The sequence below is a fragment of the Scardinius erythrophthalmus genome (genome assembly GCF_964197995.2).
Source record: "Scardinius erythrophthalmus genome assembly, chromosome: 19".
In the NCBI taxonomy this organism is placed as follows: domain Eukaryota; kingdom Metazoa; phylum Chordata; class Actinopteri; order Cypriniformes; family Leuciscidae; genus Scardinius; species Scardinius erythrophthalmus.
Window position 1 is genome coordinate 28,342,463 of NC_138239.1, and position 18,730 is coordinate 28,361,192.

Sequence of the window (18,730 nt, forward strand, 5' to 3'; positions counted from 1 at the left end):
CAGACCATGTTTGCAAGTCATTAACCAAGAGATATGACTTGATGATTTTTAAAACCACACATGAATTATCTCTGGTGCATTAGCCTTTTAGAAATCACTTAGCATCTTTGTATAAGCTAAAAGCCACGTTTTAGGTTTTCTAAATGTGTTTTATTAGCTTAAAAAAAAACTATTTCTTAGCGCAACTGCAATTTATGTTTCAAACACCCAGTAAAAAACATTACACTGTATGTTTGGGGTCTCTGATACTCCAGATCTAAAACATAAATGCATTTACACATGCTGAGATTCTCTGATTGGACCTTATGCACCTGCCAGCTGTTTCCTTTGACCTCTTTTTTTTTTTTTACTGAATTTTCTACAAATTGAAACAACGTTATTGGATTCGTCACATTTCTATAAGTGTGCGCCTATGTAACAAAACATGAATAGCCTACTATCTCTCTTCTGGATTTTAACTAGGTCAGATGAGCATATTTAAAGAATGTGTGATAGTATATAAAAAGGTTGGCTTCAAAATGACTATTATTATTCGTACAGACAACGCACTGGGGTCTCAGGGAGCCCAAACATAAAGAACATACAGCACACGGAGCCTTTCACAATAGGTAATAAAGACCCTTGTCCAATAGATACGCATGCATACGATGGTTAATAGAGTGTTTACTGACACGAGCCCCCTAAGAGCAGGGTTGCAAGCATACAATTTGCGCAAACGCACGCGAGGAGCAGCAGTGGTGTGGTGGTGATGCTCGCTGCATGCCGCATGTCTTGCGTCGCATAGCGCACACACACAGACGGAAGCGGGCTCGTGTCAGCTGGAATCACCTTTACGCGTTATTTGGCGTCCAGTAAACGCGACGAATCCGAGGAATTTGGGTTCGACACACGCAAAAGCTGACGGGTTGCGAGCACCAGCACATTTCAATTAGCCTCTAACGCGTTACTTGAAGGTAAGAGGCGATGCATGCGTGTTTATGCAGCTGTGAGATATTAATGTGCGTCGCGGTCGTGTTTGTTTAATTTTCTGCTTTTGCCATTTAATGCATCGAAACGATCTAACAGGCGCCAGGAATGAATGAGTGAGTGAGTGAGTGAATGAATGAATGCCTGCATGTGACTGAATGAAAAGATTCTCTCGCATGCATTACACGGCCTGATTATAGAACACCCTGCGCAGGTTAAGGGTGTATTAAGCTTGAATTAAAAACTGTATATTTGATGCATTTAAAGCCCTGACAGCCACTGTTACGAACGCTTAGTGGTTACTTGTTACTCTCTGTTAATGGACAAACCTATGGTGTTTGTGTAATGAATTTAAGAGCAGCACTGATGTTTCTCAGCTTCACTTGAGAGATTTATTATGCGATTTGAGCGCAGTGCAAAAAGGGACTGCGTCTTTTCTCTGCGGTCTGTCGGAGTGGTCCACATTCACACTGGTGCAACATTAAAACACATTTGAAAGATTCGAAATGGGATGCTATATGTTAGTAGGGTTGGTTATATGTACGTACAAATCATGTTCTACTCATATTCTGTCACATCAAAAGGCTCGGGCGGACGAGATGTAGATAATGGCATGTTAACCAAACGCGCAGATGGTGACACTGTGCTCTTCAACAGATCTTCGTCATTAAGACTTTTAATTCCTCCATTTAGGATCATGGATCATTTTTCTGCATCGCTTCCCAGTGGTTTCCCTTCTCAAGGTCATTCGTTCAGCCATTGGTGCTTGAAAAAGCCCCAGTGCTATTACATAAGAATGACGATTGGGACGTGGGTAATAATTCCTGACTCTCTTTAATCAAAGCTGGATACTTAGGAAATGTGTTCGAGGCTGCTCGGATTTTCATGCTCAGTCGCTCGGCACATTTGATGCAGGAGAAGCTCAAAAATACAGACTAGACGCTCCACATGGAAATAAAAAGCTCCTCTCCAACCCCTCCCCGTTTGTAGCCTATTTTACCTGATGCCCATTTTTACACATAAACTCTTGTGACTGTGATCTATTTAGAGAAACACAACACGGTCTGGCTGATTGCAGTGATCTGATCTCACTTGACACCATTGTGTTCATATTTTTATAACTTGTACATTGTGTACCATTATTTTGTGGAGCTAGTTGCAAATTCATATTTTAAATCATTTACATTTACTATGCATGACATCATGTTCTTTCTCTTTAGGCCTATATTGGGTAATGGTCGATCAATATGCATTTTTTAATGGTCAATGCTGATAACCACATCTAGAACAGGCCAATTTAATTAATATGTGATCATAATTTAATAACAGTTCATGATATGCACAAACATATTGGCTTCTTTCATAGGCCTATAAAAATATATATATTTACTATAATATATATATATATATATATATATATATATATATATATATATATATATATATATATATATATATAAAGATTGTGGAATCTCCACATCTGTTTATTGTTATTGGCTGATGCAATTATTTAAATTTGATATTTCAAACCAATTTTTGACTTGTATCTATCTATCTATCTATCTATCTATCTATCTATCTATCTATCTATCTATCTATCTATCTATCTATCTATCTATCTATCAAAAGTTAGGAAACATTACTATTTTTATGTTTTTTGAAAAAAGTCTCTTATGCTCATCAAGTTAGCATTTATTTGATCAAAAATACAGAAAAAAACAGTAATGTTGTGAAATATTATTACAATTTAAAATAATAATTTTCTTTTTTAATATACTTTAAGATATAATTTATTCCTGTGATGCAAAGCTGAATTTTCAGCATCATTACTCCAGTCTTCAGTGTCACATGATCATTCAGAAATCATTCTAATATGCTGATTTATTATCAATGTTGGAAACAGTTATGCTGCTTAATATTTTTTTGGGAACCTGTGATAGTTTTTTCAGGATTCATTGATGAATAAAAAGTTAAGAAGAACAGCATTTATTTAAAATACAAATCTTTTCCAAACATATAAATCTTTACTATCACTTGTTATCAATTTAACACATCTTGCTAAATAAAATATTAAAAAAAATTCAAAAAATAAATAAATAAATACTAACCACAAACTTTTGACCAGTACAGATTTCTATTTTAAATAAATGCTAACCTTTTATTCATCAAAGGATCCTGAAAAAATTCCCCAAAAATATTAAGCAGCATAATTTCCAACACTGATAATAAATCATCATATTAGAATGATTTCTGAAGGATCATGTGACACTGAAGTCTGGAGTAATGATGCTGAAAATTCAGCTTTGATCACAGGAATAAATTACACTTTAAAATTTATTAAAATAGAAAAACATTATTTTAAATTAATAATAATAATATTTCAAACAAATTCTGTATTTTTGATCAAATAAATGCAGGCTTGATAAGAGACTTCTTTAAAAACAATATATATTTTAAATAAAAGAGTTTCTTGTAATTGGGTCCTGGCCTTATTGTACATAATACATTTTTTTTATTTTTTAAAATCGACATAGATATTGCCAAGTAATTGGAAGTGTCATTTCCAAAATATTTGGACAGCCTTATCAATGCACACATTTTCTAATATTTTGAGTGATTTTTGGATAAATATTGTTTAAAATAAATGCTAACTTCATCAAATTTGTGCACACTTAAAAAATGGGTGTGGAAACAATTTTCACTCAGAAATTGCTAGAAAATTTCAGAAATAATTACAAAGAAACACATCGAATTAAACATGAAATACAAAGACTGAAATGGTATTTTCCTAATAGTACGATACTTGCGGCTACAGTATACTACAGTGTACATATTTCTATCATTAATTTTAGAATGTATAAATAAATTTAGAAAGTATTATGTATAGGCTATATCAGCCTCTATAGATATCAATATGTTTTTGAAGGCCAAATGCTGATATAATCATCATTGGCCTTTAACACATCTGATCAACTCCTAATCAAAAAAGATTATTTTGTGACAGTTTACGTTGTTGCTCCATTGTGGGATCAGTGCATATAGATAGATTACTACAGTTCAGACTCAAATCCACTATTCAGGAACAGAGCAGCTGCTGTAGTGTAACCATTAACACTCTCTAATTAAAACACCACTATAGAACTAGAACTTTCTATCACCATATCATTTATTTCCTATGCAGTAATCATGGGAAAACAGAACAGCAAACTGACCCCTGAGGTGATGGAGGACCTTGTGAAGAACACAGAGTTTAATGAACATGAGCTCAAGCAATGGTACAAGGGCTTCCTGAAAGACTGTCCCAGCGGTCGACTAAACCTGGATGAGTTTCAGCAGCTCTATGTTAAGGTGAGAGACCATGGGCGTTTAGTCTAGCATTTCAACAAGTCAAACATCACTATTATTGGTGCGCATACTTGGGACTTAAAGCGATAGTTCACCCAAAAATGAAAATTCTGTCATCGTTTACAAGCCCTCATGCTGTTCTAAATTTGTATGAATGCCTGTCTTCTGTTTAACAAAAAAGCTTATATTTTGAGAAATGTCTCTGTATTTATATAAAATGGGCTGCAATTCTTCCCAAATTCCCAGCGTTTTTCAAATTATTGCCTTTTGTGTTCTGGAGAAGAAAGAAAGTCATACATGTTTGGAACAGCATGTGGTTGAGAAAATTATTACAGAATGTTTATTTTGGGATGAATTATCCCTTCTAGAAGTGTTTGCGCTCAAGGCATGAATGGTTCCTCAAATCATAATTCATGTTTAAGAGAGGTGTGTTGGTTTTATGTTATCCCCTATCCAACTATATACTGTATATATATATATATATATATATACACACACATACAGTACCAGTCAAAAGTTTGGAAACATTACTATTTTTAATGTTTTTGAAAGAAGTCTCTTATGCTCATCAAGCCTGCAGTTAAAACAACAACAACAAAAAAACAGTAATATTATGAAATATTATTACAATTTAAAATAATGATTCTCTTTTTTTTATATATTTTAAAATGTCATTTATTTTTGTGATGCAAAGCTGAATTTTCATCAGCAAGTACTCCAGTCTGTGGTGTCTTATGATCCTTCAGAAATCATTCTAATATGATGATTTATGATCAATGTTGGAAACAGTTGTGCTGCTTAATATAACCTAAAATAACCTGAGATACTTTTTTCAGGATTATTTGATGAATAAAAAGTTCAAAAGAACTGTATTTATTTAGAATAGAAATCTTTTGTAACAATATACACTACCGTTCAAAAGTTTGGGAACAATAACTATTTTTTTTTTTAAGAAATTAGTACTTTAATTCAACAAGGATGTGTTAAATTGATAAAAGGTGATGGCAACGATTTATATTGTTAGAAATGTTTTTATTTTGAATAAATGCTGTTTTTATGAATAAATGCTGTTAACGTTTTACTCAATGAATCCTGAAAAAAGTATTCCAAAAAAATATATTAAACAGCACAACTGTTTCCATCATTGATAATAACTGAGTATCAAATCATCATATTAGAATGATTTCTAAAGGACACCAAAGACTGGAGTACTTGCTGATGAAAATTCAGCTTTGCATCACAAAAATAAATTACATTTTAAAATATATTAAAAAAAGAGAACCATTATTTTGAATTGGAATAATATTTCATAATATTACTGTTTTTTTTTTTTTTTTTTTTTTTTTTTTTTTACTGCAGGCTTGATGAGCATAAGACACTTCTTTCAAAAACATTAAAAATAGTAATGTTTCCAAACTTTTGAGTGGTACACACACATATACATATAATATATACACATATACATATATACTGTATATATATACACATATATATATACACATATACATATATATATATACAAATATATATATATATATATATATATATATATAGTTGGATTTTTTTTTATGTCAGGAAAAAGGAGAAAGCTAACAAAAAAGAGTGACTGTGACAGCAGATATGTTTAACTGAAGACAGTAGAGTTAAGCACAAACTATCATCAAAGCTGCAGTCTGTGAAATGTTATTCATAGAACAACTGTGACATTGTGAGATGTGAGGACTCTCATTCTACCCGTTGTGCAGCGGCCAGTTATTTTTTAATGAATTGCCATGGAATGGACCTGAAGCAAAGAACAGAACCTGCTGTGCCTGCTGTAGAAAAATCAGACATGAAAATCAATAAACATGCACAAATCCCTCTTAAAGGAACAGCTTACTCAAAAAATAAAACTGCTGTCATTATTCACATCAATCCAAAGCTGTATGTGGACAGACGTTAAGCAGAACTTTTCATACAATGACAAGTCACAGTGGCCACATCTACCAAGCTCCAAAAAGACAGAAAAGCACCATGAAAGTAGTTGAATGACATGTGATATTAAGTATCCCAAGACATCTAAAGCCACATGAGAGCTTTGTGACTAAAATGTAAGCGAGTATTCACTAATACTCTTTGTGCCAGATATACTAACAGCTTGTGCCAGAGCAAACCCTCTTTTGGTCAGGATTTAGACACGCAGTGAAAAATCTGTCCGAAAAGGCATGGACAGGGTTATTTTTGTGGCTGATCTTATTGCATATGCATTTGTAGGAGTTTCCCTTTCAGGTGCAAAATGTATGGGGGGAGAGTATTTAAATCAATCATGCAAGGTGATTTACAAAGGTTTGCGCTAGTCAGTTTACTGGTGTTTGAGCCATTATTTACCGCACACAAGTCTTAAACCAGATGCTAATTTGCACTGCTCTTGGTAGATTGCGTTGGTCATAATGGAAATGATCCGGCTGCGTCTGTGTTCTTTCATTTGTGCATTGTCATCAGTAGATCATGTGCAGAACTTTTATATGACTTCAGATGACTTGGAATATAGTGCTAAATGTTGTGCTTTTTGGAGCTTGACAGCCAAAGTCACTATGAAATATAGATATACTGTCAAAAATAACTGCATGAAGAATTATTTTCATGCAGTTTTGGGTGTAAAACTATTCTTTTAACATATCACAGAAATTTCTAAGAAACCCAGTCTGTCCAGATTCACTAGGTGGGGCTTTAAACTTTAAAATTGAATGAAAGATCATTATTTAATCAAAGGCCATCATTACTAATTTAAGCGAAACATTACCAAACCAATCATTGGACTAAAATCTTTTTTTTTCTTGCAGTTCTTTCCTTATGGTGACGCATCGAAGTTTGCGCAGCATGCATTCAGGACCTTTGATAAGAATAGTGACGGCACTATCGATTTCAGAGAGTTCATCTGTGCCCTGTCCATCACGTCACGGGGAAGCTTTGAGCAAAAGCTCAACTGGGCTTTCAACATGTATGACCTGGATGGAGATGGCAAGATCACTCGAGTGGAGATGCTGGAGATTATAGAGGTACCAAAAATTGGTTTATTTGCATGAAACGAATGCCACTGGATGAACCTGTGTTTAAATAAGCACTTTCCACAATGTTTTGTCAAAAAAAAAAAAAAACACCCAGCAAAACAAAGCGCAAAATATTATTTGTAATATATTATATAAAATGTAACAATTACATTTACATTGGCTTTCTAAAAGAATAAAAAACAACAACATAAAAAGCAAAACCTGATGCACATTCTTTGTTCTTCATTTTCTATAAGTAGAGTTAAAAAACATCTCAAGTTACGACTGTAACCATGGTTCCCTGAGAAGGGGAACAAGACACTTTTTCTTGGGTTGATGCTGAGGAGAACGCCATCAACGTGACCGGTGTCTGTAGCACGTGCGATAAACACGGCAATTTTACTGATGTTGCTAGCGGAGCACCCGTGAATAAAAGAGGGCGCCTGTAATACATGTCATCAACTCTTTTGTCTGAAGAAGATGCGCAGGCAGGACTAAGACATGGCAACGAGACACAGTGAGCTCACAACAGATACAGTCGTAACCTGAGACGTTTCCTTTTGAAGTGGATCTTCAACAGTACATCTTGGATTGACGCAATGGGGAACAAATACCTACTACAACATGCTGAAGGAATGCTTGTCTTATTAAGTTGTGAAAATGCAAAGGCATAATGTGCATAGTATAAGTTGACTCTACGGATTACTTAACTACAATCAAGAGTGCATATATACTCATATAGATTGTCAAGTGGTACCACTCCCTGAGCCACTATCTTCAAATAATAGAAAATACTCAAGCTTATATGCTCTTATAACAAGGGAAGTCCTGGCCTTTACAAACTTCCTCCCTCCCTAGCAGGGAGGTCATCAGCCAAGAGCAGAGCTCTAAGGAATAAGTGGCTCAGCTATGTCAGCTTCTTTGCCTTGACATAGCTCTTAGGCTTAGGGAGTATCCGCCAAAGGAAGAATATTTTCAACTACAACCTTGGATATTACCACTAATTCCAGGGGGAATGCAATGCAAATTTTCATCCAAAGGGATTCAAATATGAGAGTGGCAAAATATAGTTGCCAAAGATTATTGTCATCAAACTCCAACCCCAAGGGAAACCACAGGGGAGCTCCAGCTCTATTTAAATGCTCTGGAACAATTAGGTTACTTTTCCGGGATCCATAAAAGACTCCATTCACTAGAGTGCAAAATAACAAGAAGGAATGCTCTTTATCAGGCAAACTACCTGGGTCATACTAGAGAGGCCTATAAAACACCCATCCGAAAGAGAGTATACATCCCTTCTTCAAGACCCAACAGTAGTTGGGAAGGGAGGTAAACAAAGTAGAGGGTATTTTTACTGCCTTGCATAACTCTGTTCACCCTGCATCAACCCTAAAGGGGTATCCCAAGCAACCATTTATAAGGGAACATACAATTGTACTTTAGACCCTAACATAGGGGAGTATATATTTACACAGAACATACTGTAGGAGAATATAGTTTAACCCTGGAAAAAGATACTTCAGGATATTAGAGTGGACCATGAGAGATGCCAGAGACAATAAACCTGTGCCCACAACTACAGATCAATGCCACTCTAACCTTGGGGGGCCATGAATGGTAATGTAGAGTCTGTATAACGAGGTCCTTTACATTCTATCAATCTGGCCCTGGACAGAGGGCCCAGAGGAGCATGCTGAACCCCAGCAGTACTCTAGACCTGATAAGATAGCGTAACAACTTTTTTGCAACTCACACTTTTAGCGTTAGTCCATGCTCTGTGGTTTAGGTCCATGAAGGCAGACCCCAGTCTCAGTGTAAGCAACGTTCCAGCAGCACTGCTGAGTGGAATTCATGGTGTGGGGGCCACCACAGGCCTGTCTGGCTTCCGTATATGCCTTGCCATGAGCCGCAAGGTGGTAAGCAGAGGAGACGGACCAATTTGATAACTTCTGCTTCTTCTCTGCCCACCTGTGACCCCACGATCGTTACGTTGCTTTAAACAGGGGCCTTTTTTTCCTACATTTGCAGAAACAGGGCACTTCACAGATTGAGTGCATTCAGCTTCCTTGAGAGGCAAACACACTCGCTCCATTGGCAAGGCAGGAGCCTTCAAAGAGGATGCAACACCAGGAGAGATATATCTCACAAACAACTCTTCAATTGGGGCATACTCACATATGTCACATGCTCATGCCACATTAATCATTCAGGTCAGAAGTGGCCACAGAGTGGCTTCCTGAACTGACATGAAAGCAACAGAGCTGACAGTAGAATCCCAAAAAGGGAAATACTTCCTGTAAGACTCCTCCCATGCTTCGCCTACAATCCCGGTGATCTATACCACCCTGCCGCCTTGGCCAAGCGAGGTGTAGACGCTCGACTCTCAACCGCCAAGAGAGAGTCAAGCGTGGGTAGACACAAAGAATGCATTCAACTCCCTCTAGAGCCAAACACTAACACAAACACTAAATTCCTATCAATCTTTCGAGAATCAAACAGGAACAGAGCTTATTACCATGAATGCATCATAATGAGCACATCCAGTTTCCTCCAACAGTGTTTATCTTACACACCCATACAAACAAGCGGCTCCTGGAGACAAAAAAGCTGATGACGTGTATTATAGGCACCGTCTAATACTCACAGGCGCTCCATTATTTACGTCATGGACTGTCGTAGGCCAATAAAATTGGCTTGTTTGTCACATGTGCTTCAGACACCGGCGTTCCCCATAGCGTCAATCCAAGACACAGTGTTGAAGTTCCACTTCGAAAGGGAACCTTAAGAGAAGGTACACCACCATCTTGCTCTGACAAAAGTGACTTGAAAGCACCTGACGTCATAAACACGACCTAATATGTTTGATGATGCCAGTAGCACAGAAATCACACACTTCAGCTTTATAAGAATGATTCTCTGATGTGTATATCGGAATCTTAAAGCCTTCTCATGCCATTAAACCCGAGTCTTTTCTCCCCTCTGTGTGAAGGCTATTTATAAAATGGTGGGAACCGTGATAATGATGAAGATGAACGAGGACGGTCTGACACCAGAGCAAAGAGTGGATCGGATCTTTAGCAAGATGGATAAAAACAACGACGACCAGATCTCACTAGATGAGTTCAAAGAAGCCGCCAAGAGCGACCCATCCATCGTACTGCTCTTGCAGTGCGACATGCAGAAGTGAGGTTGCGCATGATAGCATGCTCCGGACTGAACGAGTTATCTGTTTCCACTCTCATTTCCACAAGAGTAACATGTTTGGACTACTTTTAAATGAACTTTCTTCTTGTGATTGAACAACTAGTATGCATGAGAATGTTAAATGCTAAAGAGTTTAGAGTATATCCATTTAATTTCCAACATGCAACAACGTGAGACGTTTAAATCAGACAAGTCCAGTTGTTTTCACGCATTCATCGTCAGTGAAGTGCTCCACCGTATTTCATTTCTAGCTGCAATACTTCCTATCACACACACTACGTTTACTGCTGTATTTCACGCAGTAATTTGGGTTACCGAAATCGAAATGTGTCACACTAAATGTTACGATGAAATCAGTGTTGAACATCAATACTCAAAATTAAGGAGGGTGGAGAGGTTTATGCAGCCCTCCTTCCAAACGTGCTTGTACTTGAGAATATAAATGTAAGTTATTTGCATGCATGTCCTAAGTGTAAAACCTACTCTCTCTTCATTTTGGCAACCTTGACAAATAATACAAGGGAGGCCTTATATAAACGATAGTGTCAATAACAATACTAATGTGTGAGATTTACATTTGTTACTCATCTATCCATTAGATGTCCACCCTTGGGTGCATGTTTCCTCTTAAAAGACTTACCATTTGTGTTGTAAAAGCTTTCAGTAAGACACAAGTTCCAGCCCTGCCTCCATCTTTGTTGAAATTTTGCATTATTTGCATCTGCCATTGGCTGGTTTCACCATATTTTGCACTGACACAAGGACATAATAACCAGTATAAAACAAAAGCTTCTTTTTCAAACATTAAACGACCACTAACATCGTTCTTATTGCGTTATGCTCTTTTTTTTACTTTGCGCGGTATCATTGTCACATGCATGAATGGTTGCCTATGAAATTGTTTTCAGTAATAATACAGATCGGGCAATATAACATTTTAAGTGAATTTTCCCTGGAGGGCGTTTAGTAATAGATCCACTTCCCCTAGTATTACAACAAAACCTTACCCAGAATGGGGTTGGTACACATTTAATCTTAGTGTGCTGCATTTTTATTGGACCGTTTGTTTTGTAAAACAATATTTCTACTTGAGTTCTCAACATTTCAAATAATGATTTTTAGCCACACAGTAGCCTCTTTAATTTACTCTCAAAATTTTGTATCCTCCATATTTTATGTTCTCCTGAGAAGTACATAAATATATGGCATCCCAGATTTTTTGCAACCCTTTCACCTCCTGTGACACTCAGGATAGCGTCAATACCTTTGACGGAGAATAGAGAGATCTTTGTAAAATGCAAATGCCCAATAAATAGTGTATATCTTTGCCCTGTAAATATTTGTACCTAATACGGTAAAGCCAAATTCAAGCAGTCATTTAATTGTGTAATATGAGGTTTGTGTTTTATTTGTGGCATGTCTTAAGCTCGGTATGTAACAGTTGCACTGACGACATTGTGATTAAAATCAATAAACTATCAATGGGTTGTTTTCAGAATGCAGGTGCTTAGTCGTGTGTGACCACAAATGAAATAACTAGGAAAAGCATTGTGGTTCATTACAGAGGATGCTGGTTTAAACTGACAACTACTAGCTGTAAACATACTCAAACCGTCATGAGTGCAGGTGCTAGCAAAAACTGAACCTCCTTTTTTCTTTTCCCAAAGGACCAGATGAACACGAAATGCTCTGAATGAAGCAAGACGACTGAACTGACTGTTCACAATCACACATATGCAATTTTAAAATGTCCTTTGCAAAGGAACTAGAACCATAAAACGTTCTTTAAAAATAAATAAAAGCAAACGCATAACAAACTGTACAGGCATGGCTTATAAACTTTGCAAACTTCTAAGTACAGTCTCTCCAGGCAATGTCTATGCCTATCGCACATCTCACTCCTCCTCTGCTACTTTCTCTGGATCCTGAAGCTGGTGGATTGTAATATTGGCACTTTTAGGCAGATGGCTGAAAGATAATGAAAAAAACATTAATATTTATATATAATATGTATAAAAACTTAATATAATAACACTATATCAACTTTAGAATTCAGTGCTGCCTGGACAGGCAGTGTTTTGGATCTCAAAATGACTTTGAATGCAACACATTAAGAGCATCTTAACAAATGAGACCCTAGGCGAAATTCGGCATTTCAAAGAAATTGTTCTCATTACAGGAATAATACGCTTTTGGCTTGTTATTTGCTCAGTTTACAATTACGCATTTGATTAACTAAAGTCTGCAAATGATTTAAGCAAGCACTAGTTCACCAAGTATTCAAGAAACCAGCTTTAGGCAAAGATTGTGGTCTTTGGGGTCTTGTGTTTTTGGGGTCTACTATAATAGGTTTTCATGCTTGAATGTTCAAAAAACACTTTATTTTTCACATATTTGACATTGTTGCAGCACCTCACTTCTCAGTCTGTCAGTAACACTAAGGGCTGTTTTTCACAAAGATTGTAAAACCATTGCCACCATTGGTTTCTACAATCAACTTAGCCCACGACTCTTTTGTGAAATGCAGCCCTTTTAATTTCAAGTCTCTATGAACCCCATCCTTCCGAAAAGTGCAATGTGCTCTGATTGGTCGGTTGGACCAGTGTGTTGTAATTGGTCAACCACTTTAGGCGTGTTTTGGAAATATCACGCTCCTTACCATAGCCGCGAGTTTCAACACACTACTATCTAACTCAACCAGGCCTTGCCCCTTTTTTAAGTATGCCAAATATTTAAATGAATTTTTTTTTTTAAAGCAGAAAACACTTTATTTATGTTGTTTACTCTTTTTAAAATGCGGCTAGAGAAATTTTTTGTTAATTCAAAATCTTTGTTTTGATTTTGGGGTGAGATCAATCAGAGACGTTTCAGTGAGATTAACCTTATATCAGTCTGAGGACTTCAATAAAACTTTCATTTTTCTACCTGGTGGACTGAGGGGTGATGAAGATGAACTGCCGCAGATGTTGACGTTCTGAAAGCGCCACAAGCATGTTCATTGAAATGCTGCGATTGTGCATATCCTTGAAAACACAAAAGAGCTTTATTAAACCTTCCTTTATTTATGAAATACTAATGTTCAACACATGACACATGTCCTCAAAGTCATTATAGGCACCTACCATGTAAACGTCAAATTCGTCTAGGCACCGGAAGGGTGACTCAGTAATTTCCCAGAGTGCCAGAATGAAACAGACAGTGGAGAAAGAGCGCTCTCCTCCCGAGAGGGAACGCATGTCACTGACATTGTTTTTTTCCTGACCTGGGGGTTTCACCTGGGAAAAAAACAATTTAATAAACATGACAAAAGAACCCAGATACTAGCATTCAGGGTTAGGGTTAGGTTACTACCATTACATACCAGTTTGAGGTCAGTAAGATTATTTTTTCAAAGAAAGAGCAAGGATGCATTAAAATGATCAAAGACAGTAAAGACAAAAAAGTTACAATTTTTTTTTTTTCAAATAAATTATGTTCTTTTAAATTTCTATTCATCAAAGAATCCTGAAAAAGAAAAATGCATCACAGTTTTCTATAAAAACATGAAGCAGCACAACAGTTTGTAACATTGATAATAATAAATATAATATAATATATTACAATAGAAGAAGTTATTTTAAATTGTAAAGATATTTCATAATATCACTGTTTTCCTGTATTTTTAATCAATAAATGCAGCCTTGATAAGCATAAGAGACTTCTTGTATGTCAAAACATTTAATGTATCTCTCTGATGCAGAAAAAGCATTCTCTACAGTATTGTAAAAAATATTGTCAAGTATTTATTTACTCATCATTTTAGTATTTGTTGTACTCCATTTAATTTATGCTGATTTTAATTAATAAAATCACAAAATAAAATGTTTTTTTTTCAGTAATAGAATATATATAGAAAAACTCAGAAGTAAAACATCTGGATGCATTACACTATACAGTAGTACCAAGAATTTAGGGGAAAATTTACTTAATATCCATGGAAATAATGTTACAATGCAAAACATCTTAATGGTACAAAACTCTTTTTACTTGTGACTCTAGAGAAAAAAAAACCATGACCACTGACACGTTTTCACGAGATTCATCCTATTAGTTGAGAAAGATGCATTTGAAACAGCATTTGAGTAAAACAAGCAAGATGGGAAAATGTAACTTACTGAAATGGACAGGGTTTCAGCGACGTGGTCAAATATCATCGAGCCACAGCAGTGCAGCTGCATCATGAAGTTGTTGAAGTACAGCTTGCACCTCACAGAGAGTGACCTGACGAAACAACACACAATTCAAACAGATACAAACTACTGTTGTGTTCAAACCTGCAAACATAAAGGACAGTCACTGTTAAGTCACAGTTGGAGTCACAGTCACAGTTGGAGCCTAAGTAAGTTACCGTCGCAGTGATTTGTATCGGTCCTGACGGTCAATCATGATGTTGTCGAGACGATCAATAAACTTCCTGAGATCCCTCAGCTGGCTGGATTTGCTTTTGTAATTACTGTGAGCTTCTGCGTACTCTCTGAAAAAAAAAAGAAAAGATATTTCAATAATTTATTACAGATTTGATTAAAAAAAAAGTTTGATCAATTGAAATCAATTGAAAAAAATTTAATAAAAATACAGGCTTCACATACAGTATATTCTTTTAAAAGTTGACATGATTTATTTCCATTGTAAGTATGTTACATAACCACAGTTTAATTTTTTTTTTTTTGAAAACTGGAAATGTGACGAAAATGTCTTAAAGGGGGCCTATTATGCTTTTTTACATTTTCCACTTTCTTTAGTGTGTAATGTTGAGCACTAAAAAGGTCTGCAAAGTTCCAAAGCACAAAGTCACTCCACAGAGAGTTATTCTCTATATCAGTTTATATCAGTTTCTGAACTCCCTGAAACGCCTCTATTGTAGTCTTGAGTTTTCTTCCAGGAACGAACACGTTACAATATTCCTCATTATAATAATTCCTGCCAAAGGCATATGCAGTATATAGGGGCGGGGCTAGTTGAGTTAGTTGGTAGTGTGTTGAAACTCATGGTTGTGGTAAGGGGCGGGACATTTCCAAAACACGCTTTAAGTGGTTGACCAATCACAACACACTGCTCCAGCTGACCAATTAGAGCACATTCTGCTTTCCAGAAGGAGGCGCTTCATAAAGGCTGGAACTAAACATGGGTGCATTTCCACAAAGCGTTGTTAGCCAACTATGGTCGCAAGTTCTGTCGTTATCAGCATAGTTCAACGAGTCGGGTGTTTCCCGAAACCATAGTTCCAACGAACATTCGCAAACAGCATCGCAAAGTTGTGTGTTTGGAACGACATTTCTCGACCTGTGGTTAGAAGCATAGTTTCTTGTTTGCATGACATGTGGACTCAATAAATCCTTATCTTGAGCAAAATAGGCAACCTGACATTCAGTAGAATCTGTATCTTTTATTTAGAATACACACAAATGTCATTCACGTTTTTTAGGTTTGTCTAGAGATTTAAAGCGTCATTTTTTAAGAGTGCGCATGTGCGAACGTGCTCTAGTACAGAAGAACGAGCCTATGATTTAATCTAGAAATAAAGCAAAATAACTGAGAAAAATGAGAAATAGTCTGCATATGCCACGTCCGTAATTTATAGCAAAACATCTTACATTAAAGCAATCTCAAACAGATTCATTAAAACAACTTATTACTCCAACACCTGCGTGACATTAACCAACGTGGTTAAACGACCACTTTGCAACAATATGGTTTCGGGAATCAGTCGTGACTAGCTAGTTGATTTCTTCATCGATGCATCGTACACTGTGGTAGTTAAGCAGCGAGTTACGTCGTTGTACGGGAAACGCACCCCAGAGGTGCTGCAATAATGTAAAATATGTGAAAAGAATGTGTTTTTTGAACATTTAAGCATGAAAACCTATTCTAGTAGACCCCAAAAACAAAATCAAGACTTTGAAAAAGAGCATAATAGGTCCCCTTTAATTTATATTGAACCTGGAACATCCTATTAACTGCTGCCTTGCATACCGGATAACTTGTTCCTTGTCACCGTGGCTGCTCTCTTGCGTAGTGATTTTTTGTCGCAGGCGTGTGATCTCAACATCAATACTTCTGGCACTCTGATCTACCTGCTGTCGCACAGGACAGATCTCTTTGGCTTTGGCTTCACAGTCCTACACAACAAACAATTTCCAGACAATTAACAAGTCCAATATGTCACTGTACTGCTGTTTGGATGAACAATCTATACATTTTCTTATGGCAGAAAATTCTAAGTATTATATTATATGGCAGAAAAAAGGAGTGAATACCTGTGTTTCTTCCTCTCTGAGTGACAGCTCGTCTTTCATGGCCTGAATATTGGCCTGATGATCCTCGAGTTTCTTCTCCAAGACCTTCATGGTTTGATCGAGTTTACTGCACACAGTCTCTGCCTTCACTTGCTCCTCCTATTCAAGAAAAATACATCTTTCATGAATCACTTCTTTTTCTTTTTTTTTTAGCACAAGACACTTAGGGGTTTTAATGCAAGAGTCAGAAATAATTCAAATCAAAAGAGTTTTTTTATGACTTTAAGAACCCAGCGGAAATAGTTTTAATGATACCACCAATAGTGGCAAGGAAACAATATTTGTCACATAAAAATCAATTCTTCAATCAAGTCTTTAATTATATAATATTTAAGTTACGTTTTGCGATGTACACCGGCCACCCAATGCTGTCTCTCACCTTCAGTTGTTCTGTCTCATCTGACAGTTGCTCCATTTTATTTTTCACATCTTTATACTTCTGATTAATATTTATGAGCTCTTTCTCATGATTCTTTAATTCGTCTCGAGCCTCTTTCACATTTTTCCTCTCTGATTCGATCTTCTGCTCATTCTCTTGTATATCTTCTTCCTGTACATTTGACAAATCACATATTATTCTGTGTCATAAAATGATAAAAATGATTTTTTTTAGCCTGTATTATATTCATAGACATCTCACCAGGGAGCTGATGTCCTCAGCCTGTGCCTCTTCAATGTTCTCAAGTTCTGTTATAGAAGCTTTAACCTCATTTATGCATTGCTAAAAATGGAAAAATAAAGTTTAAATTAAAGCCAGCATCAATTACGCAGGTACGTTTGGACATGGAATAACAACAGAAGTGAATTTGGATGGCATAATGGTGTAGCCTGTGCAGTTCAGTACCTGGTTTGTTTTGCAGGCCCTGATGACACTACGCAACTTCTCCTCCATCAACTGAATGTCCTCCTTCACAGAGCTCAAGTGAAGCTGGAACCGTAAAAGCTGAGCCTGATTGTTCTCCAGCTCTGACTCCACTAGACTGTGAATCAATAGAGAAGAACAAATATATTCTAGCATCGTTTGCCTTAGATCACGAATGTCCCTCTGGAGTCTCCTATCTCTGTGTTGTCTCTTGTGTCTCTGTTTCCCCTGTCTTTCTGCAGTCTGCTGTCTCCTCGAGCCTTACAGATTTGAGCTAGTAAACGAAGAAAAAAATGCAGCTTGATGAAAGATTATCATATTTATGAAGATTGCACTTGCCGTATTTCTGCTTCTGGGTCACCACCAAGATATTTGACCAGTACTTCCTTGTCAGGGGTGTAAGACCGATTGTAGTACACATGATCACCACCTGCAGTGAAGGCTTCACGGCAATTCTTCGGCGGTGTCGAACCCTGCATTACTTTCCTTGCACGAGCATGGTCCTTTTTAGAAAAAACAGGGTCTCAAATCAAGTGACAAAAAAACAACAATAACATTTTATAAAATAAATATATAATACACACACACATGTGGTCAAAAGTTTTATTGTTTTTTATAAGACGTCTCTTACAGTACATTCACCAAGGCTGCATTTATCTGAAGAAAAATACAGTAAAACCAGTAATACTGTGAAATATTACTACAATTTGAATATCAATATGATCAGTAATAATTGAGAATAATTGAACACTAAATCAGCACATTAGAATGATTTATGAAGGATCATGTGAAATAAAATAGAAAACAATTATTTTACATTGTAATAATATTTCACAATATTAATACATAGTTCTGTCATGAAACTCTAGATGCCGCAGGCTGATGAGTCCCTAAAGCAAGCTGATGGTATTTGCAACATTACCTAATTGGCCCAAGCTGATTGGTTCATGTCGCATCTGCAGCCAATGAGCTTGCTTGCTCAACATTTA

At 36.5% G+C, this 18,730-nt stretch overlaps 2 protein-coding genes across 2 annotated transcripts in view; one reads left to right on the forward strand and one right to left on the reverse strand.

Moving 5' to 3' along the window:
* The first annotated feature begins 682 nt into the window (after positions 1-682).
* vsnl1b (visinin-like 1b) lies at positions 683-12,045 on the forward strand. Its single transcript, XM_081348045.1, has 4 exons — positions 683-953; positions 4,148-4,314; positions 7,134-7,349; positions 10,330-12,045. The coding sequence occupies exons 2-4, from the start codon at positions 4,153-4,155 to the stop codon at positions 10,525-10,527; spliced, it is 576 nt and encodes a 191-aa protein (XP_081204171.1). The 5' UTR covers positions 683-953; positions 4,148-4,152; the 3' UTR covers positions 10,528-12,045.
* smc6 (structural maintenance of chromosomes 6) overlaps positions 11,559-18,730 on the reverse strand; it is a 29,514-nt gene continuing 22,342 nt past the window's right edge. The window contains exons 17-27 of the mRNA XM_081348044.1: positions 18,081-18,244; positions 17,724-17,859; positions 17,520-17,600; positions 17,259-17,429; positions 16,841-16,978; positions 16,557-16,702; positions 14,932-15,057; positions 14,699-14,804; positions 13,667-13,819; positions 13,470-13,567; positions 11,559-12,512 (exon numbers count right to left, since the gene is read on the reverse strand). Coding sequence (XP_081204170.1) covers positions 12,440-12,512; positions 13,470-13,567; positions 13,667-13,819; positions 14,699-14,804; positions 14,932-15,057; positions 16,557-16,702; positions 16,841-16,978; positions 17,259-17,429; positions 17,520-17,600; positions 17,724-17,859; positions 18,081-18,244 — 1,392 coding nt within the window. The 3' untranslated portion in view covers positions 11,559-12,439. The remainder of the gene's footprint in view (positions 12,513-13,469; positions 13,568-13,666; positions 13,820-14,698; positions 14,805-14,931; positions 15,058-16,556; positions 16,703-16,840; positions 16,979-17,258; positions 17,430-17,519; positions 17,601-17,723; positions 17,860-18,080; positions 18,245-18,730) is intronic.